Source organism: Coturnix japonica, chromosome 5, assembly GCF_001577835.2.
Source record: "Coturnix japonica isolate 7356 chromosome 5, Coturnix japonica 2.1, whole genome shotgun sequence".
Taxonomy (NCBI): Eukaryota; Metazoa; Chordata; class Aves; order Galliformes; family Phasianidae; genus Coturnix; species Coturnix japonica.
The window spans coordinates 20,334,957-20,356,607 of NC_029520.1; the positions used below are offsets into that span (position 1 = coordinate 20,334,957).

A 21,651-nucleotide genomic window follows, 5' to 3' on the forward strand; every position below is an offset into this window, starting at 1 on the left:
CGCTGGGATCGCTCGGCGGCTCTTCCGGGTGGGTGCCGGAAGCGGCGAGTGCCTGGCGGCGCCTGGCGCAGGGTGAGGGCCGAGCGGGAGCCGCTGGGGCAGCACGGGGCCGAGGCGGCATGAAGGGAGGAGCCGCAGGTGGGTGTCGCACCGTTTTGTTTCTGAGCGTTATGTTGCTGTGAACCCCACGTACTCCCTCGCGGTCTGTAGCCGTTGCTGACGCTTCCCCGTGACGCGGCCCCTCCTGCCGTGGGGTTGGGGCTGCGGTTGTTGGTGCTTGGCTGGGAGCGCTGCGGGACGGGCTCGGACCCGCTAATGCTGGAAGTGTAGGGCTGAGCTGTTCTGGGTCACGACCTCAGTATCGTGGAGCATCACGGATGGTGCAGCCGGTCCGATGAGTGCTGTACAACAAAGGTCATGCTTAAAACAGACCGTCCAAGATGGGAGGGACCTGTCCAGCCCGTGAGATGGGGAACAACCTCCTGTGAACAAAGCGTCAGTGAAGAATGAGGAGCCGTCCTGCACCAGCAGGGCTGATGCAAGAGCAGGAGTGTTTGAAGGCATGGGAACAGGGAAAGTAACCATTAATCTCCTGGAGAGAAGTCATGCGTTTGAGAAATCATGTACTGGAAATCACGTGCAGAAATAATCAGTTCAGTTTTGCTTTCAGTCACCATAGTTGGATAGTCGAGGTGTAGAACTAGAGGGAATGCAAACAGGCCTCCGTTTGTTAATGCTGCCAGGAGCTGTGTTAAAGCCCCTTTCCTGCAGCAGTCCTTAGCTGGGTCAGAAGCTTCTTCAACTCGGAACACTGCCAGTTATCTCTGTCGCCTGCTCAGCAGTGTTGCAGACCGAGTTCTCCTTGTCACTTAGGAAATGGTGACTAACGGCATCTAGCAAGTTGTTTTGTATGCTGAAAATGAGTGGCACATCAGCAAATATGGCCATCAGTTACCTCGTATACTTCGCTTGAGGGACTGATGGTTGTGCCTGGCAGATTTTTTGGTAAAAACAAAATCACTTTACTCGATGCGTTGCAAAAACTCAAACACATTGGATGCTAATTAACTGATCTTTGCATTGCGATACTTTAACCCCTTTCTCTTCCACCCAGCCCAGCAGCAGTAGCGTTGCTTTTCTTGGCTTTGCAAGTATTTCTTTGTGCCAGTGAAATGAGCTGTGGAAAGATGCAAATCTTCTGATTGTGCTGGGATGCTGTGCTCACTGGGAGTTGGGTATATATTGTAATTTTAATCACGCCAACTTCTAATTTGTTTGAGTTGTTTTAGTTTCTGAAACTCAAGCAGAAGCTTCTGGCTGTGCTATTTCTGTTCGGTGTCTGAAATACGCTGGCTGCTTACCAACACGCTTGGTTTTCCCCGTATCCTGAAGGATTGCGTAATCTTGTTAGTGGAAGGAGAAAGCCTTTTAATCGTTGTGATTTTACAGATTGCTGGAGGTCTGATCCGTGCGGCACCATGGACTCGTCAGAAGAGACTGGAGGCTCCTCTGCTGAAGAGAACTACTTTGTTAACTACACCTTCACTGATCGCTCGCACTCGGGCCGCGTGGCCCAGGGGATTATGAAACTGTGTTTGGAGGATGAGCTCTTTGCTGACGTTACGATATCAGTGGAAGGCAAAGAATTCCAGCTGCACCGTTTGGTCCTCTCAGCTCAGAGCTGCTTTTTTCGTTCCATGTTCACTTCAAACCTGAAAGAGGCTCACAACCGGGTGATTGAGCTGCAGGATGTTAGTGAGAGTGTCTTTCAGCTCCTTGTGGACTATATTTACCATGGGACCGTAAAGTTGAGGGCCGAGGAGTTGCAGGAAACCTATGAAGTGGCAGATATGTACCAGTTGACTGCCCTTTTTGAAGAATGTTCCCGTTTTCTGGCCCGTACAGTGCAGGTCAGGAACTGTCTGCAGGTGATGTGGCTGGCAGACCAGCACAGTGACATGGAGCTCTACACGGCGGCCAAACACTGTGCAAAGTCACATTTGTCTCAGCTGCAAGACACGGAAGAGTTCCTGCACCTGCCTCTTCGCCTGCTGACAGACATCCTTACAGGTAAGGAGTGCTGGAGACCAGCCATGACCTGCATCTGGGAAGAGACTTTGAGTCTGAGAGTCCAGCGGGGATAAAACAGATGGAAAGATACAAGCTTTCATAATCACTGTCTATTCAGAGGCTTAGCTAAGCAATGCAAAACAGGCCGGATAATTTAATCAGAAAAAAAAAACCACCACTGTCAGTGGAAATGAAGGATCTATGCTATAAATAAAGAGACTTAGAGAATGCTGGTAATTCTCAGCAGTTTCTGAGTCAACAGATGGAAAGTATCCCAGGTTTTTAAACATAACATAGTAGCTTTCAACATCATTTATTTTTGTTTGCATTAAAAATAAAACCAATAAGCCTTACAGAATAAACATCTTATGAGCATGTTTTTCTTTTAATTCTTCGTCATTTAACATTGCAGTGCAAGTCAACATTTGTAAGGCTTGAGCACACAGGCCATATTTCTAGACTGTTGGTGTTATTAAGAATTTTATATAATTGCTAGGGTTATTAAGGTTAGACGCTCAGCTGACTGACACAGAGGCATTGTAACATCTTAGGTAATATAGTAATTACCTGTAATGGATGCAATGACTTAGTGTTGTGAAGGATGTGTCAAGACAGTAACAACTTACTTCATTCAACACCAGCCCTTTAGGATTCTCTGCTGCCCTCAGAGCTACAGGCAGTACATTAAAACTTTTTCCTGGTGCTTCAGTCACTACTCTATTTTTGTACATATGACTGTTAGAGGAAGCAAGAACAGAGAAGAAGCTCATGCATTTAGATGTGCTGGACTCGGGTCTTCAGTTTGCTTCATTTAGAAATCCTTTCTTGATTTATTTAGAAAATAATTCTGTAAACAAGTAAAATACTTTGTGTGTCAGTGTTTTGTGTGCTGGTATAACAGTAAACCTGCCATGACTGGCTTCTTTGGAATACTAACAAATCTGTCGGGTGAGACTTAAAAGTATCCTCTAAAGTTGAGTCTTTACAGATGTTGCAATGCAGAATTGCAGTATTTATTTTGCAATTAAACAAATTAAGAGTCAAAAACCCCTTCAGAATATGTACTGAGAGCTCAAAAAATGATGGTAAGAGTTCAGGTAATGTTGGTAACTATCCCTGGCTACAGTTTTTGAACTAAGTTGTGACTTCATTAAAAACAAAATACTGAGACTATGAAATGAAGCTATAGAGGTCAAGCACCCTTTAGCCCGTCCTCATAACGATTCCGCATAGTAATCATAGTTCAGAGGACTATGACCTTTAATGTTTGTGGACCTGAAGTAAAATAATTACTTAAGAATTTGTTTTCCATGTCATTTATTTCCATATATAGATTCATGTTACTTAGTTTTTATGGTCAAACTTAGCTCCTGAAAACAGTTTAAGAGCTGAAATACCCTCTCACTGCTGGTAGGGAAGAACTTCTGCAATTGCTCTTTCTTTAGTCAGTGTACAATTAAATAGAAGAAGTTATTACTAGCAAGGATTAAAATAAATGTCATTAGATATAAGTTGTTAACCCTACCTTTTATTGTGCCCCATGGTCAGTTTTAAAATCCAGGTTTTTCCATTTAACCACTACATCCAACAGCTAGCCTACAGAAATGCCTTTTACTGTTGAATAGTGTCAAAATACTTGCTTTTCTTTTTTCCCTTGTTCTTGTCCCTTTCAGTGTGGAGAAAAAAAGAGTTAGAATTTGTAGGATGCCTTCAACATGGCTGAATTCAGGGTTTGTTGTGAGGGCAAACTGCTAAGTGAGGAGCCTCTTTAAATGGGAAGCCTCTTGATGAACACAGGCTATTAATTATGTGAGTGTTAGAGCAGCTAGCTGACTTTCAGACTACAAGGCAATACTTTCTAAATAGTATCTTGATGATGGTGATGATGCAGTAGTCTGTGGTATAACAGGAACTTTTAGTTATGCCTGCAAACTGGTAGAAATCTGATGCAGTCTGTTACGCCGAGTGTCACGCTGCTAAAGAAAGCTATAGTAGCTCATGGGGGATTTCCAAATGTTAACGGGATAGCAGTGACAGGGATGTTCTCTGAACGCTGCCAGAGAGCTGACCCTCAAGACAACAATTCCTGCAGGTGACCTTTGCTAGATAAGTTTCTAGGACCAGTCAGTGATTCAAGAAATGCAAATGCTGACAATCTTAAATAAGAGAATTTTTATGCCTAAATGTTTAATTAATTAAGGTAATGTTTTTCATTGTCACAAGACAGTGCAGGTCCCCTTCCCTGCTCCATTCCTCTTAGATATGAATTCTTGTCAAAATTTCTCCGAAACACTTTAGAGTTACCAGCTTTATCTCCTAATACTTAAACAAGGAAACTTCATGCAGTTGTCTGGCTGCCATTGCTCATCATGCCTGCCAAAATGTACAAACCTCTGTATTTTTTTCCTTCTCTAGAAGGTAGGGCTTGTGGTGGGAGGGGGCGAAGGAGTTGCAGGAAAAGATGTTCCTCTGTACCTATAGATACCATAAATTCCTTTCTGTCCCCAAACCACAGATGGCGTTCCATGTTCTCAGAATCCAACGGCTGCCATAGAAACATGGATCAACTTCAACAAGGAGGAGCGTACAGGCTTTTCAGAGACTCTGCGATCAAGTCTGAAGGTATAAAAAGACATTCTCTTCCAGGCTGACGCTCAGTAGTTCCGCACTTCCCAAAGCAGGGTATACTCTGCTCACAGGTGTGATTTGAAAGTTACAAAGCACAAATGCCATTGAAACTCATGGTATTTGTATGAGGAACACATTCACTGTTACAAATAGCAACCCCACTGACTTGTTCTTTTTTTCAGTTGTAAGCTGAGGGAGCTTTCACTGGTGGTCAGAGCATTGCCACAAATAACTTTTTACCAGATGCTCAGTTCTTTGGAAGACCATTCAGAAATGTTTGGCATTCCTTTTGTAATAGTTATTCCATCAGCGATGTGACCAGCCCTTCGCTCAACTGCAGCCACAAAGATTCCAGTGAAGTCTGTTGATTCTTTGCTCTATCAGATATGAGTGCATGCTTTAAGATAGCAGCATGGCTTGGGAAGCAGAGTGCGTGCTTCAGGCTCATAGGTGGGTCCCAAAATGCTGATAAAAATCATCTCTGATGTTCGTGTAAAAAGGTCTAGTTCTGCTAAGACTGATAAATTCCTTGTTTCTTAGGTGATCGGAGAAAATGTTCACATCTACCTGATTGGAAAGGAGTCATCACGAACACATTCACTCGCTGTCTCTCTGCATTGTGCTGATGATGACTCCATCAGTGTGAGTGGCCAGAACAGCCTGTGTCACCAGATTACAGCTGCCTGCAAACATGGTAGTGACCTATACGTTGTCGGTGGCTCCATTCCACGACGCATGTGGAAATGCAACAATGCAACTATAGACTGGGAATGGTGTGCCCCTCTGCCCCGTGACCGGCTTCAGCACACTCTTGTCTCCGTGCCAAGCAAGGATGCAATATACTCCCTTGGGGGCAAAACTCTGCAAGACACTCTCTCTAATGCTGTCATATATTACAGAGTGCGAGACAATGTCTGGACAGAGACCAGCCAACTGGAGGTGGCTGTCTCTGGGGCTGCAGGTGTAAATCTTAACGGTGTCATTTACCTGCTGGGCGGGGAAGAAAATGACTTGGACTTCTTCACCAAGCCTTCTAGGCTTATACAGTGCTATGATACCAACACGGAGAAATGCCACGTGAAACCATACGTACTGCCTTTTGCAGGGCGCATGCATGCTGCTGTCCACAAGGATGTGGTGTTCATTGTAGCTGAGGGGGACTCGCTGCTTTGCTATAATCCCTTACTGGATAGCTTCACTCGGCTGTGCCTGCCAGATGCCTGGAGCTCAGTACCGTCCCTGTGGAAGATTGCCAGCTGCAATGGCAGCATCTACGTTTTTCGAGACCGCTATAAAAAGGGCGATGCAAATACTTTTAAACTTAACCCAGCCACCTCTGTTGTAACAGTCACAAGTGGCATCAAAGTGCTGCTCACTAACCTGCAGTTTGTCCTGGCCTAATGGGGAAGAACAGGCCCAGTAGTAAGACAGGCAGCAATGGTGTTTTGCTGCACAGATCAGACGTACCCACCACCCTCAGCACCAGTCCCAATTACTACAAGCTCACAGCATCCAGTAAAGAGCCCATCTGCACAGAGGAAGTACAGGCCTGTTCTTTTAGATAGCACTATTAAAGCTGAACTGATGCATCTTAGATTTCAGATGGACTAAATGCTATTACTGTGATCCCTTGACGATAAGCTGCTTGTGTTTGAGGCCCAAACCACAGCAAGTAGCTTTTTTAGCTTGGAACCCGTCCACAAATCCTATAGCATATGGAGGACATCATCCTTGGCACAGACGGTAAGTTTTAACTGCCTGGGAGAATACGTGTTGCTGCGGCTGTCAGTCGCAGAGTTAGATTTGTGCTGTCTGTCCTCCAGGGATGTCCCCACTTAAACGTTCCTGTGTCCCTGTTGCAGGAGAGACTGGCAGAAAGTTACAGCAGACAGATTCCAGAGCTGACCCCAAGTAGGTTGCGTTATTCAGCACTTCTCCTAGAGGAGTGGTAACAGACTGGGAGTTTGCTTGTTGCTCTGTCATCACCAAGCATAAAGGAGATTGTTCTTATGAGCATTGGCTTCCTTTACTGTACAGGAAACCCCCACCTGTAATCATAACATACTGTTGGTAAAAGATGGAATTAAGACCACTTCCTCCTACCCCTCTCTATTGGCACTGTAACCCCTTGGGTAAGAATCTGAATAAAGTCTCTGCTGAGACAAAGTTTTCTTTTCTTGGCTGCAAGTATTACAGTACAGTACAGTATTACAGAGCCTTCCATGGATCGTGGTTCAGCCCATCGCTTGTGTGTGAGTGAGAATGATAGTGCTCCAAGAAATAAGTGGCCATAAGGAAAAAAAGTTGTAATGAAACAGCCCAAACTCTCCTTTTACCATAACTTATGTAAAAATATCTTTATTGAACATTGAAAAGTACAACACTTAAAGGAGCTGAGACTGAGATTCTGGTAGTTCTCACCAACACTATGCAGCTGTCCCAGCAGTAACATCCTTGTGAAAACTCTCCAGGACCTGGACTTGTTTACGCCGAATGAGGATGTGGGGACGGATCTTGGCAATAGCCTCTATTGCTTCCTGAGGGCTCCAGTGATGCAGCTGAAAAGGCAGAAACCCTGGAAGTGAAAATCCATGCACCATCCGTGCACCAGTTAACAGAGCCCCCTCTGGATGCTACAGGCAATGTTAGCACCGTTAAGGAACTCACATCTTTATCCCTTCTGTTTACTTAAACCTCCTCAGATGGGCCTGAATCTCAGTGCAGTGTCATGGAATGAGTTCCTCAGTTAAGGAGGGATGGGTGGCTGCTGCCTAGGACCTTCACTGTCCATCTCACTCAGAATTCCTGCACGTTGTCAGTAGTTACCTGTCCTAGTCCCACCAGACCAGAAAGAAAGGGTAGTGTTTTATTAAAACATTAGAATTACCCTGGTACATAAGGAGTTAGTGTATCACTATGGAAAGAGTCTTCAATAGCACCGTCAGTAGGATCCATATGTGGGACTTTGTTTTCAGTGCTAACCCAGATGGCTCTGCAGAGGACTCAGAAAGCCAGTGCTACATCTCTTGATCCTGAGTGGTATTCACCAAGGAGCATAAAGAGGCTCATCACGTCAGACAGCCAGGGAAAAGGTGTGAGCAACAAAAACAGTAGATTTATCTGCTTGGTGAACCCAGAATCAATTAAGAATCTCAGAATCTCTCAAAACCTGCTCAGAAGTTGCTATGTTAGTGGCCCAAACAGCTTCCTGAAGTCTGACTACTTTGGCAGAGCTGCTGCAGATAGCATCATATCACACATTTCATAGCTCTGGCACAACAGCAGTTTGTCTTTCCTGTAAAATCAAGCCATCTTTGCCAGCACTTGTGCTAATAACTTGTGCCATGAGTGAGGCATACAAAGATAAACGAGATCATCAAAGAAAGGGTAGACTACTGTTCAGCAAATCTAAGTGTCTCTTGTTCGTTTACCCTACGTTTGCCATGTTCTATAGAGCAGACAACAGGGTGCATTTGGGGCTTTGCTATCTCCTTCTCTTTAAATGTGTGTCTAGTGCAAACCCTAAAGTCCTGGGATATGAATGCAGCAGTGCATGCTCAGGTGCTTCTCGAGCAAACGCGGGTAGCAGCTGTTGGCTGTGCTCGCGTGGAGTGTGTGAAAGCAAACCCCATTGAGTTGAGTGTCTCCTTACTTGGATCAAATATGCCGCCACCACGGTGGCACTGCGGGAGCGGCCCGCCTTGCAGTGCACATAGACGCTGTGACCGCGCTCGCGGTGCTTCAGGATGAACTCGACGCCCTTGTGCAAGTTCTCCAAGGTGGGGACTCCGCTCAGATCCACGGTGTCGAGGCGCAGCTGCTCCACTCCCAGCGCCTCCCACTCCTGCAACGAGCGGCACGTTCACCCGTTTAAACTCCGAGAAAGAAAACCCGGAGCCTGCCCATACATTGCCCAGACACCGACATGGAGATGCAGCGGCGCCGTGACCGCAGCGAGGCGTTGAGTAGCGAGGTGATGGGTCAATGAGGTGATGGGTCGAGGTGATGGCTCAACGAGGTGCTGGCTCCTGCCCACCCGCCCCTCCCGGTCCCCGCGATGCGGAGCGGAGCTCACCCGCGCGGAGCAGCAGAGGAATCGTGTCTCGTACTCCTCGTTCAGGGTGACGACGGCGCGCACGTTCTCCTCGGCCACCAGCTGCGGGTACAGCCACCGTCAGGCTCCGCCGGGCTCCTCCGTCCCGCCCCTACCCTTACTCTTACCCTCTGGCTGCGGCTCCGCAGCGGCAGCGCTCCCAGCAGCACGGCGCGGTCGATGCGGTGGAACCATGGCCGGCGGGATGCGGGCAGCTCCGCCCGCAGCGCCGTGTACAGCAGCGTCGGGTAGAACAGCAGCCGCGCCGCCCCGGCGCCCAGAGCCGCCGCCACCCCCATCTCCATCGCGGCCGGCCGGGCGGACGGACGCACCGCATCGGGCGGGGGAGCGCGGTGCGTTTGTGTGGGGCGCGGACGGGCCCAACCGCGGTTGAGGGAACGCGGCCGGCTCCGGCTTCCCCTCGCCTCGCGCCCGCCGTGGTCTCTCCCGGATGTGCCGCCATCTTGCGAAGCCGGCCCGAGGCGGCGCAGGGAGCCGAGCCGTTGCGGGTGGATCTCCGGGGGCAGGTGAGGGCGGCGGCCGCCAGGAGGAGCTCGGGCCGGGCCGGGCGGGAGCGGCGTGGAGTCCGCGGACAGCGCGACCCGCCACGCTCAGGTAACGGCCGCCTTCCCGCTCCGCAGCGCGGGCGCCCGGTCCCCAGCCCCCAGCCCGGCCGTGCAGGGCCGCGGCGGCAGCCACCGCAGCGCGCCAAGCTCCCCCCGACCGCTTCCCCGCGGCAGCGCGGGGGGATCGGGCCCGTGGGGGCCGCCCGGCGCCTCCTTCCGCGCGCTACCCCGGGCTGCCGGCGGCCACGACGTGGGGGCCGCAGGTTGTCCGCGATCCGAGCGGTGACAGCGCCTCGGGCCGCGGGGTGGCGGCTGGGGGCGCTGCGGCTGCGAGCGCGGCCCGGGGCGGCGCCGCCGGTGGGGGGCGGGAGAGCGACGGCGTGAGGCGCTACCGAGCAGCGCCGGGAGAGGGATCGTGCTACGGGACCGGTGAGGGGGGAGGAGGGTGGGTGGGGTGAGTGTTGGGCTGGAGGTCAGCGCCGTGCGAGGCGTTAAACCTCAGGTGTGGGGAGTGGCGGTGGACGCCGTTGGAGTAGAATATAAAAAGCAGGAGAGGCCGGTCGTAAAGCGGGTGGTAAACACGTGAAGGTGCAATAAAGGTTAATAAGAGAGTGAGATTTTTATAGGGCTGTTTATGAGGAGGAAGTAGAGAGGCTGCGTTATAATAAAGCACGGAACCTTTACTCCTTCGAGTTCCCGAGGATTCGTGGCCCGGACGTTGTCACCTTCAAGGCACGGCCGTTCTTCATGCCAGTATCGTCAGAGAGCGTTGGTCAAATGCTGCACCTTTCTCCCGTTGTGCCTTTTCTGTGTGCTCCTGGGGGGGATCCACCGGGAGCTCACTTGATCTAGAAAAAAACTCGGTGGAGGTTTTCACCTTAAAACATGCTTTTGCTTCTGGTCTGTGAGGGCTCGGCCTTCCTGAGCAGCTTGATTTGGTTTGTTTTTTTGCTCGTGTTTGTCGCTTCAGGTTCAGATCTTTCAACTCACAGTCCCGATAATTGCTGAATAACCTCCCAGTGCCTTTAGCTGTCTTTTCTATTGCTTTTATTTTTAATAGCACAGCTCATCAGCTGGATGCGAAGACTGCAGTGACTTGGCACTGCGTATCCGTAATAAACTTCTTTTACTTTATTCCCTTTAGTGGTATTCTTGGGAGCTGTGCGCAACATCAGATATCTGTCCCCAGGTCTGTAAGAGGCAGCTTTACTGGCAGTAACATTACTGTGACACGTGTTTAAAAGTCCTTACACCTTTCTTGTTATAGGAAACATGAAAGTGGCTGCACTGCGTCTGGCAGCTTTATGTCCTGTTGCATCTCTGATGAAGAGACCTCTGAATAGGGGCTGGGTTTTTCTATCTGCTCCAGGACCTGGCTGCACCTCTCCATACCAGCAGAAGCCTTAAGTAGGGATAATGCGAGATTTGCTACTGAAGCAGCTGCAGGAGCCCAATGTTCTCAGATATGTTTCAGCATTCTTGTTTATCAGGCTTGACCTGAGTGTCTTAATGCTTTCCTGCAATCTAGGCATTTTCAGTATTGCTTCTTGTCTTTTAGTTTACCGTTCCCTAGGACTTTGGCAGATATTTGTTGCCTTGGTAACTGCCCTTAGGTGAGAAGTACCATTTTAATCCATTGGTTATTTGGTTAGGGAGGGGGGGGAAAAAAAGCCACAACATTATAAATCAAAGCAAAATAAAATGCTGAATTGTTTATTGGAATGGGAGCTGGAAATTAAAAGAAATTCTGCAGGCCCTTGTAAGTTATTTCTCTGGAGGGGTTGGAACACAGTACCTTGAATTGTTATCCTATTGCAAGGCTTTTTTGAAGTCGGAGAGAGGCTTTGTTGGAAGAAATATCCAGCAGACTTAATGGACTTCATCTTGACACAGAGCTGCCTGTGTTATGTGGAAAAATGCCAGATACAACCTCTTCTGTCTCTGCTTGGTTGTCCTGTCAAGGTGCTTCATGTTTTTTGAAGTTCTTCACTAGGAGAGTGGTTAGGCCCTGGAACAGGCTGCCCAGGGAGGTTGTGGATGCCCCATCCTTGGAGGTGTTCAAGACCACGTTGGACAGGGCCCTGGGCAACCTGATCTAGTAAAGGCGTATGTTTGGTGGCCCTGCCAGGCAGGGGGGTTGGAACTACATGATCCTTGAGGTCCCTTCCAACCCGGGTCATTCTGTGATTCTGTGGTGCATATCAGTGGAAAAAGGGCCTTTCAGCATTTGCTCTTCCAGGAGTTCCCAAATGTCATTTTAATGTCATCTTGTTCACACTTGATCCGAGCACGTAAAGCTAAAATATACATTAGGGGCAGGAAATCTGAGGAGGACAAAGGAGAAAATGTAAACTGCTGTAAAGCTGTGGGGCAGGTAAATCTGTAAAGACTTGCTGTAGGGTCGAGTAGCTCACAGGTCTGAACTGTGGCAGACAGAGCAGGCGCATTTGTTTATGACAGCAATGTAATGGGGCATGGTTGTCATCTCAGGTAGAGGAAATCCTTCTGACAGCTTGAGAAGCGTGGATCTTTCAGCCATTTCAGCTCCATGTGTTGCAGACTCTCCATTTACCCTGAATTCACCCAGCAACAACAAGGAGCAAGTAATAAAGACCCCGAGCTGAGCAGGAGACCTCTCAGAAAGGAATTTCTGTTTTGGAGATGGTTTGTGTGAGTTTATATACCCTGTGAAAGCTTAATCGCAGAACTAGAATCACACACAGTCCATGAGCTGTCCAGTGTGTACTGCTGTAGGCTTATAACTGATGTAATGACTTGGCTTGGCAGATATCTTTAGACTAAGATGATGCAAAGTGGACTTAGAGTTACCTGTTACATTTCGTGCATTGGTTAAAATTAGTTGTAAATGTAATTAGGAATAACTGGTTTAGATATTGCAGGCAAATGAGTGGGCACTTCGGGCTCTTTATCCACATCAGCAGCGCGTCTCATGGAAGTCTTCAGTGAGGATGTGAATGAGAGGGTGAGTGGCTGCTGAGTGAGCACTGTGCCATGCTGGTACATGGCAGGCTTCCCTTTGCAGAGAGATGTTTCCCTGTGGTTGCACATTATGTGTTCTCTCAGAACCATTTTCTCTCTTGATTGTTTGAAGAGTTCAGCTGAAGTTCCAGGATGGTTTATATTGTTTTTACTTGAAATTAATTGGAGTTTTTCAGAACCTTGGTCTGAAAATAGGTCTTTGCAGTAGCTTTCGCTTGGCTGTCCTGTACTGTGCCTTTCATAGCAATAATGTAGTTGTTATTTGCTAGATTTCAGCATTACACGTGTCAAAGTAAATCCATCGTTCATCAAACATCTTATTTAAAATTCAGTTTTTCACTGCATCCATAAATATTCTTTGCTATTTTGTACTCAAACTGTGTAGTTCAAAAGCAATTGCAGCACATATAGAGCTGTGATATCCACAGATCCTTCAGAATCAGTTGGAAATGGAAGATTCGTGCCTGTTTTCCCAAACCATAGGACATGGCTGTTTATGGAGTCTGAAACAGAAGTATCTGGTGGTGTCCAAGTCCACATACAAAGTGTTGGCATCTTCCTTGACTTACTCTAGAGATCATCAGGATGGATACCAAGCGTCCTAATACCTACCAACCTTTTACGAGATAAAGCTTTAAATGCTTCTTCCCATGAGAAAGCAATGCAATAATCATCTTTCAGGAACAGAATTATTTTGAATGTCATTTGTCTTGCAGTTCCTGTAGGCAAAGCAGTGTGGAGGAAACTCTTCTCCCATTGATAATGCTGGATCCCCTTATAGATCACTGTCTTAAAATCTTCCTGCCACCTCACCCTTACCTGCTTGGTATTTACCATCCACAGATTCCTGTTTTCTGTGTAAGCTTCTAAATAACAATTAGTAAAAGAAGTCTTGTGACGGCTTGACTTAGGGAAGAGTTGTATTTCTTCTGCGTATTGAGTTGCCTGTCTTTGTGTTGTGACTGCAGAGTGCTTAGCACAGTTTGTGAGTGGAACAGTGAGGAGTCCCTGCACAGTCAAAAGAGCTGTTGGAGTTTACTGCTGAGATTGAGCCATGTGTAAGGTCTTTGCAGAAAGGGCTGTGTATTTACTTCAGGGCTTTTGACTGCTCTGGAGTTTGTGTGAGTGCATTTCTGGTTCTGTTGCTACATTCCTAGTATAGCTGAAAGTTACAGCTTACACTTACTCCGATGAGAAAAATTTTCTGCTAGAATTTCTAAGTTATTTATCACCACGTAAAACATGCAATACACCAAACAGAGAAACAGGCAGCAGCACAGGGAGAAAAGGTTCAAAAAGATTGCTGCAATTGGGTCTTCGGCAAGAAGTACCAAGTGTGTGTGTGCTTCCAAAACCAACAAGGGAGACCTGGCCGGTTCAGCAGTTCTTGAAATGCTGCTGAACGTGGGGATTCCCTGGAAGGGAGGTTTCTGTCTCTCTTCCAAGTTGCTGCCAAATTCTGTTGGGTGAGGAAGAGCATTGGTAGTTTCTGTATTGCCGAGGTGTACTGGAGCAAAGTGAACTTGGACTCATTTCAAAGCAGTGACTCCTTCTTTAAGTTTGTACGCTTCAATCTTTTCTTCCCCTGCACAGCGTGATGGTGAACGAGTGCGTGTGTGTGTGGAGGAACTTGTCTTAGCCACGGGCTCTGTCAGAGACCATGTATGGGTAAAGCACTTGGGCCAGTTCAGCTCCCTGCTCCTCCCTCCTGCAGAGCCGAGCAGAATCTCTTCTGCTGAAATGCTTGTTCCACTTTCTATATTTGTACAGCAGCAGCAGCAGCTACTAGGCGCTGTGGCCGGCCTTGTGTGTGTGCGGCATTTGCTGAGCAGAATTGAGAGCCAGGGTCACAGTCTCTGTCGTTACGTCTGTCTGTCTGTCTGCGTCTGGGGGAAGACTGGCGTTCCTAGTGAAAGGTGATCTGTTTGTCATGCTTTGTTGTTTGTTTTTTATATGTAAAATGCAATTTGTCCAAGCTGGGAATGTAGTTGACTGGGAGTGGAGGAGGGAAAGCTGTTGTCTTACAGGGAGAGTGTGTGATGAGTGGCAGCAGCACCAGCAAAGTTACTGTGAGCTCCGTAGAGCTGCCGTCTTCTGGGAGGGTTTAATATCCTTGCCTGCTTTGGGGAGTGGTCAGCCAGGGCCTGGTCATTGCCATAGAAGGTCTGTTGTCCCTGTCTGCCATGAAGATTAATGAAAATGTGATTTGTTCTGGAAGATCTGAGTGCTGCTTTTGCTTGTTAAGGGCAGGAGGGATTAATGAAGAACTAGACCTTGGCCAGTGTAGTGTGGAATGTGGAGCTGGTGTTGAAAGGGGATGGACTTGTAGGAAGCACCTTGTTAGGAAGAGCTGGAAGCTTGCTACTAGGACTTCCCTGGCTGTTGATTTGCATATATTTTGTATTTAGGCTCTGCAGGCAGTAGGAGGGCTATTCACAAGGGTTTTCTTAAGCATTAGATCAGGTGAACAAATAGTGAGGGCAGTCTATTGGCTTCTAGGACTGTAGTAAACTGTTGATACAGTAGTGGAAGGGTGCTCAAAATAATGGCAGATCCAGTTACTGCCATTAACATTAGCAAGAAATCAAGAAGGGAGAATAGGAAATAGGATACAAGTACTATTTTTCTGTCTTTTGGGGGATGCTGCCCACTTCCAGTCTTTCCTGCCTTCTGATTATCTGTGCAAACTGAAATCTGTTTCTGGAATCTGAGTGAAGAAAATGTTGTTTTAAAGTAGAAGTATCGTCTTAAAATCTTTCTTGAGAACAGTGAAAAATCAGAAAATCAAGGTGAATTATTTTACTTTCCAACCACTGCAGTGTTTTCAGGGTATTTCCTACTGAGAAAGCCATGTGTGCCGCATATTTGGCATGTGGATGTCCTGGAGGTGAATAGTTGGATCTCATCTAAATCCCACAGTGAGTGCAGGCTGCGGTTGATGTATGACAGAGGGACATCTCATCATCTCATGCATGAGCTCAAGCGTCTTTATCCTGTAACTGCTTTTGGATCATTCTTTGTGTAATAGGGATACGCTGTGGTGGTTTTCTCAGCTTCATCAGGCAAACCTGTGGGATTCATTGTGAACACTGAGATTTCTAAACTATTAAGCTTGCTTTCTTGAGCATTCTTATGTATTTTGGAATTGTCACATCCTCTTAAAGCTCTCAGCCTTTCTTCCCGTTTCTCTTCCTGACTCCCCAGCCGACATCCTCTGATTTGTGCTACCAGAACAAAGTGGCGCAAGCAGTATAAATCATCTCTAAATTTATGGTAACAATCAAAAGCAAATGTTGGTACTACTCAATGCCAACAGTCCATTTTGTACAATTCTTCTGTTTTGAAGTGCTCTCCAATAACGTACTTAATTTTTGCCTGTAATCTTGTAGCAGGCGTGTGATCAGGCACTTTCAACCAACACTTGGAAGCAGACTGTTGCATGTTCAAAAGTTGTTTATCTGTTCTATGAAAGACGTCATGATAAATTGATAGAACTCCATAGAAATGCATGTTTGCCAAGTGCATTGTGTAGACGAGATATAGCCAGGCTTTAGAATGGCATTAGGAGTTTTAAATCCTCCATTTTGTGAAAATCTTCTTAATGATGCTTAAGTCAGGGACATTGTTGAGTCCAAACGAAGCAGTCAGTTGTGTTTCTTGGAAGGCAGCTGCTTTGAGCTGTGTAGCAAATTTGTTGTGTATCTGTTGCCAGCCAGTGCAAAAAGAGAGACTTCATACGCTGCCCATTTCCAGGAGTTCCAGTGATTCGTGGAGCAAAATGTGGTGCTTTAGATGTGTAAGCGCAGGAAATCCTACTTGGTGTGTGTATACTTGGAGTTTAGGGGATAATACCTGTTAAACTGTTCTGGATCGACTGCGTTATTATGCTGTTTGTAAAAACAGTTACATCAAGGTTGGAGATGAGGAAGAAATTAACTTTTATCTGACGTTCTTTGTAGGAAATCTGAAATTCTACAGCAGGAGGGTTTTGTTTTTCATTTCTTTTAAGTGTTTATTACTTCTGTTCTGCGCTAACTTTTTTTGGTATCATAATTGAGCAGTTGAAGAATAATGCCATGTCAGGGGTGGGTATGTGGGAAGATTGTGGGAATTTGGAATTCAGCCCAGAATGAAGTTAGTTACATTTGTAAAGGCTGTTGAAATAGAGGTGTTAAACTTGGGTGAGGTTGATAAGTAATTTAAGTGAAGTTGATAAGTTGAGATTGCAAAGGATTTACTTTTGATTTCAAAAGCTGAACTATACAGCTAAGGAAGGGGCTGACATCTTTAAATCATGGAAGTGGTTCATGAGTGCAGAGCTACAAAGTGAAGGTAATTACATGGAAGACCATGCACAAACTGTAGTGAGTTCATAATGGAAACAGTGGAACTCTCATCACTTGGGGCCCTTAAAACTAAAAATGAATAATGAGAAGAGAATTAGTTATGACAAACTCAACACCTAAATCTGGTAATGCAGATCCATGAGTCATCTGAACGAGCATATGCTGATATTGCTTTGGAAAGAAGCTAGTTCCATCTTTCATATGTTTCCCCTTTCTTTTGTGCTGCCTTTTCTGAGGTTGTGCAGTGAATGGAATCGGGGCAGATGGTTCTGGGTTAAAACTGCTGGTTTCCTGTAGTTGGGCTGGATCAAACCTGGATCATTTCCTTCCCCAGGCTCGTTATACACAGGGATAGATAGCAGGGGAGGGAAGAGCTGTGCTCTACTGCCAAGAGCATGACTTAAAATGGATCTGCAGTAGTAGTATCTTGAATTGTACGTGTGCATTTTCTCCACGTTTTTATCCCATCTTTTTAGAGACCTTAGATCAGTTCTTCTCTGCAAATACAACATGGAAAGTTAAATTAAAAATTGTTTGCGTGTGTTATCTGCTGTGGGAAATATCATTTGGTCCTAGGCAGGGAGGTACTAGGTGTTCTCCTGACACACTTGGTTATGTCTGCAGATCTGATACATGCCGTGTTTGGCGTTGCTATGCAGAGAAGTCTGCTCTTCTTTTTGGGGAAGAAACTGGTAACTTTCCTACTGTAAAGATAAAGAGACAGTGTGCCGTGTTGGTTCTTCTAGGTGGTTTTGATTCTGGAAGTATGAAGTACCTGTAGAATCTAGATGCGAGGCACAGAAACTCAGATGATCTGGCAAGATTTTTTTTTTTGTGTCTGTTTGGTGGCCTCATGCAGCTAGAACATTATTTGTAGCACTTGCTGTGTCATAAAGTTCCTGTTAGCAGTGGAAAGCAGCTGACGGCATGCTGTGCCTTCCAGGAAAAGTGAACGGAAAAAAATGATGGAGATGTTAGTGAAGAATGCCTGAAAATATGTGTGTGAAACTAAAAGCAAGGGCTGAGCCTCTCTAGTTCTTGGCAAAGCACACGGACAGCCCTGGTCCTTGGCACTTCTTCCCTCCCACCCCTTCACAAAGGTCTGGCAGGGTGACGGATCCAGCCTTCACAGCAGGGAGTGTTCTGGGGCCTTGAGGAGAGAGGAGTAAGTGAAGCTGCCTTGGCACAGGTGTTCCTGAGTGTTAAGCACCAAAGGTTAGCAGTCTGGGTGGGGTGCTTCAGGGTCCCCAGAAGAGCCACAAGCGTGTTTTGTGCAGTAGAAAGCTACTGAAATCAGTAGGAAAAAAGTCTCTTGATCTCCTTATCTAACTTTAGCTAAGAATGGACACTGTAGTTCTTTATGCAGAGAGAAGCTCATTTTAAGCATGGTGCTGCATTTGTGAATGATGCTCAGGAGAATGTTCCGTGGCGTCCTGCGAATGTATTAATTGATGTGTGATTTTGGTGGAATTATGCTGTGAATTAATGCAGGAAAAACTGGAGTTTCTAAATTATTTACAGTGTTTTTTATAGTTCAGATGCTCTATGAAGATATCAAAATACTGTTAAAAAAAAAACAAAAAAAAACCCCAAAAAACCAAAAAAACCAAAGCATATTGTGTCCTTGTGTTGCACCAAGTGTTGAGAGGTGCAAGGGTGTCCACAGTGCAGAAGATGGATGATCCTCCGATTAGAAAGTGTGGTTGTCTCCATGGTAAGTTTCTGGCAGCGTAGGAGCCTCTGGATCCTGACAGGTTTCTTACTGCTCTCTCTGTTGTCTTTTTGTCTTGTAATGTTGGTGGAAATTGGCTTGCTTCTTGTGGGTTGTGACCTAAACTGCTGCATTAAAACTCTATCTACTTTGTTTAGGCCTCTCTATGTAATCTCATGTATCCAGTTTGCTTGCTCCTCCACTCTCAGATGTGTCATTGCTCTCCTTAATTTCTTCCCTAGAATAGATATTTTTGTATTTCAAAGTCTTTCATATTGGCTATATTGGTACTAAATGTGTATAAATCCATGATGAGTCCAGGCTTACCATTGATTTACGTAAGAAAACATTGGCACCATGATGTATCTGAGCGTGATCCATGTGGTCTGTTTTACCTGTTTCTTTTTCATTGTAAGTGGTAGGCTTGATGTCCCACAGATGTTAAATTCCTGGAAGGTGCAATCAGAAATCAGAGCTAACTGGTGTAGGCAAGTGCTGACTGTGGAAGTAATTTCATTGATCAGAACCCATTAATTGATCCAGTAATCTCTTATAGATGGTCCTGGGTGCTGGGGAGACTGAAGTTTTGCCACTAAGTAACAAAGTGGTATCACAAGATTTATTGGGCTCATCTCCGTCCTCCAGTACTTAGCAGCCAGAGCTATTTGTTTTCATTACCAGCTGCAGTTCTATTTGTACTGTGTGGCATACAGGAAGTTACGGCTCTCTGCTCATCAGTGGGTCTATTTTGTCTCTCTTGGGTACGGCAGGGCCAAGCGTTAAATCTTCATTTTTCTGCCTGGGGTTGTCACGTGGTGCCATCATTCCTGCCAGCTTCGGATACCAGAAATTAGAAGTGACATTGGTGCCCAGCTACAGCATTTCAGTAAAGCAGGATAACTGCAGGAAAAGCCTTAGTGAAAGATATGATGTCCCAGTTTTCACATATTAGTTGTTTTGTTGGCCTCATGAAGAACCTTTGCTCAAACAACTATGAAAACAGCTGGCTATCAGCCTGATGCTCAACTGGGGTGAATGGGCTTGCAGGAACATGCCAGCTGTGTGTACCTTCATCCGAAGAATCCGAGTTCTGATTTCTTCTGAGAAGGAAAAAAGTTGTCAGATTTCTTGCCCTTTGGGCTGTGTCTGTCTGGTGTGTGAACTCGAATCAAGTATTCAGTGTATTTATGTTCCGCATGCAATTATATGAGCCATACTGAAACAGTTTTGTTTTGAGGAACGCTTATGATTTAAGACCATTCTCCCAGGCTTTCTACAGGTGCTTGTCAGATTTGCTCCTTGCTTTCATGCAGTTTTTCTTGTGTTGGAATTTGTCTTTGATTCTGTGAGGTGCGTATTTTGTTTTCTTAAATGTATCCAAGAGTTCTGGTTCCCTCTGGCTATGCTAGCTGTATTTCATCTCCTTTCAGGTTTTTAAATTAGTTCTACAGTTTAGCATAGTTCCATATGCTAAGGGAAGGTTTTCTTTTTAACATTTAGAAAGCTGTTCACTGGTGTATCCATAGACATTTACGTGATCGATGAGCTGTGTATTTCAGGTTTTAATGGAAGTTGATTATCACAGGAATGTAACTCAGCATTTATGACATCTCAGTTTGGATTAGATACTTTCTATAGTTTGGAATTAAATGGAAGAAAAATTAAAATTTCTATTACTTGTTCTGAAGCCAGGGCTGTTAGCAGGAATCCGAGACCACATTTGGGCCATAAACAAATACTCTTTAATGAAACTTCAAAAAAGCGAAGGAATGTGGGTGAGGTGGAATAAGGTGTAGTCAGGTAAAATATTTCCTAGGATCACCGGTAGAAGTTACTGTCTGAAATGGTACGTGAGTTTCTTCTGAATTCAGTATTTCAAACGTTATTCTGAAACCAAACAAAAATGTGTTACTGGTAACCAGTTTTCAGTGATATTCTAGAATATATTAGTGAATCCATGATTCATCCATCTATTTTGAAAATAGGCGTTTTAGGTAACCAAGTGGCATTTCTCTGGATTCCTGGGTTGGTTTTTATTTTTCTTAATTAGTATTTATAAGAAAACTCCAACTTTTTGTTTAAGCTACTGTACTTATTCAGAGGGCATAATATTTTATTTGTATTATTGAACAAGTTAGGAAGGAATTTAAAATAGCTGTAAAACAAGGATGTAAAATTTCCAAGAGGTCTCCCTGTGGAAAAGAGGGCATGAGTATATGTGATAAATATCCCAGTGTATTAAAAGATGGGTTGGAAGAGGACAAGGATCATTTATTCACACTTCTCAAAGAATATAGAACAAAGGTTATAGAGAGGCCTGCAAAGCAAGGAAGATGTGCACACTCAAATAGCCATATAAAACTCTTCTTGCAGATGAATGATAGTTCTGGTTGCTTGCCTGTAAACAGATAATGGAACTTGTGTTTTCTGTAAAGTATTTCAGGGCAGCCGTAAACTTAGTGTACAACCTAAGCAGAAGCATAGAAGAAATTTGAAAATAAAATGAAATGAAAGTCTTGTGTTTCAATGTACAGTAGCTTGTGCTGTGATCAATTATTGAGCAGTCTAATGAGGATTGTTACCACAGTATGATAACTTGTGTTACTAGAAGTGAGCTTTAGTCTCACAGATCTCATACTTCCTGCTAGATGCAATTCGTGTTGTAACTATTGCTATCAGCTGATTCTAATTCTGGAGTACTCAACGTCTGTCTTTCTTTTTCTTTTAGAGTGAAGACTGGAAGTGCTAGAGAAGTGCATAGCTGCAGGTATGAACCAACCACAGCTTGTGGCCCACAGCTGCTTATTAGAGTTTCATTTCAGAGCTTCCGAAAGAAGCTGTCATTACTTTCAGTGATGAAAGCAGTCACTCTACTGCAGTGAGCAGTATTCCCTCAGCCTTAAGCTCTTTGGAGCTTGCTGCCCTTGCACTGCTGAAGGATGTTGGGAGTGTAAACAATTCAGGACTGCTGGTGTCTAGCTAATAGGCTTCTTTAGCTTTGTCTGTAATTTAATAGTTTTATAAATGTAAGTAACTACAAAGTAGGATTGTGTGTCTGATAGTAATTTAGTCACTGGAGTAAATCTCAAGTATTCTGTAGTACATACAATTTTAAAGATATTAGTGGAAAAACTCTGTATGGGCTGTGACATTCTGTTAATTGCAGCATAAAAGGAAAATATTTGTATGGAAACTCTTGGAGATAAATGTGAGGATTTTCTGGTGCAGTTCCGCTGA

General features: G+C 45.3%; 3 protein-coding genes across 19 annotated transcripts in view; 2 read left to right on the plus strand and 1 right to left on the minus strand.

Annotated features, from left to right (window-relative positions):
- On the plus strand, nt 1-6,865 carry KBTBD4 (kelch repeat and BTB domain containing 4). Of its 2 annotated transcripts, XR_001555620.2 has the most exons (5): nt 1-138; nt 1,450-2,070; nt 4,586-4,692; nt 5,239-6,441; nt 6,561-6,865. XR_001555620.2 is itself a non-coding variant. In XM_015864443.2 (4 exons), the coding sequence occupies exons 1-4, from the start codon at nt 120-122 to the stop codon at nt 6,097-6,099; spliced, it is 1,608 nt and encodes a 535-aa protein (XP_015719929.1). In that variant the 5' UTR covers nt 1-119; the 3' UTR covers nt 6,100-6,865. The 2 variants fall into 2 exon arrangements, 1 of the variants encoding a protein (XP_015719929.1); XM_015864443.2 differs by having other exon boundaries at nt 5,239-6,865.
- A 163-nt stretch (nt 6,866-7,028) lies between these two features.
- PTPMT1 (protein tyrosine phosphatase mitochondrial 1) lies at nt 7,029-9,210 on the minus strand. 3 transcript variants are annotated; one of them, XM_015864451.2, is made up of 4 exons: nt 8,920-9,210; nt 8,774-8,854; nt 8,351-8,542; nt 7,029-7,256 (listed from the first exon to the last, which is right to left on the minus strand). In XM_015864451.2, exons 1-4 carry the CDS (start codon nt 9,094-9,096, stop codon nt 7,125-7,127), a joined length of 582 nt encoding a protein of 193 aa, XP_015719937.1. In that variant the 5' UTR covers nt 9,097-9,210; the 3' UTR covers nt 7,029-7,124. The 3 variants fall into 3 exon arrangements, with proteins under 3 accessions (XP_015719937.1, XP_015719939.1, XP_015719938.1); XM_015864453.2 differs by having other exon boundaries at nt 7,029-7,273; XM_015864452.2 differs by lacking the exon at nt 8,774-8,854.
- Nucleotides 9,211-9,232: 22 nt separating this feature from the next.
- The window catches only part of CELF1 (CUGBP Elav-like family member 1), a 57,019-nt gene continuing 44,600 nt past the window's right edge, over nt 9,233-21,651 (plus strand). For 10 of the 14 annotated variants that reach the window (XM_032445111.1, XM_015864424.1, XM_015864425.1 and 7 more), the window contains exon 1: nt 21,143-21,181. Coding sequence is in view for 2 of the 14 variants with exons in the window: in XM_015864429.2 (XP_015719915.1) it covers nt 9,243-9,406; nt 21,143-21,181 (203 nt within the window). In the remaining 12 variants the exon portion in view is untranslated. Of the gene's footprint in view, nt 9,407-21,142; nt 21,182-21,651 lie in introns of those variants that run through there. The other 4 variants (XM_015864429.2, XM_015864439.2, XM_015864433.2 and 1 more) reach the window with 4 other exon arrangements.

Coding starts and splice junctions, on each gene's coding strand:
- KBTBD4 (XM_015864443.2), top strand. Junction 2,071..4,585: donor GCTGACAGACATCCTTACAG/GTAAGGAGTGCT, acceptor CCCAAACCACAG/ATGGCGTTCCATGTTCTCAG. Junction 4,693..5,238: donor CTCTGCGATCAAGTCTGAAG/GTATAAAAAGAC, acceptor CTTGTTTCTTAG/GTGATCGGAGAAAATGTTCA.
- PTPMT1 (XM_015864451.2), bottom strand. CDS start 9,096: ATGGAGATGGGGGTGGCGGCGGCTCTGGGCGCCGGGGCGGCGCGGCTG. Junction 8,855..8,919: donor TGCGGAGCCGCAGCCAGAGG/GTAAGAGTAAGG, acceptor CTGTACCCGCAG/CTGGTGGCCGAGGAGAACGT. Junction 8,543..8,773: donor TCCTCTGCTGCTCCGCGCGG/GTGAGCTCCGCT, acceptor CGCTCGTTGCAG/GAGTGGGAGGCGCTGGGAGT.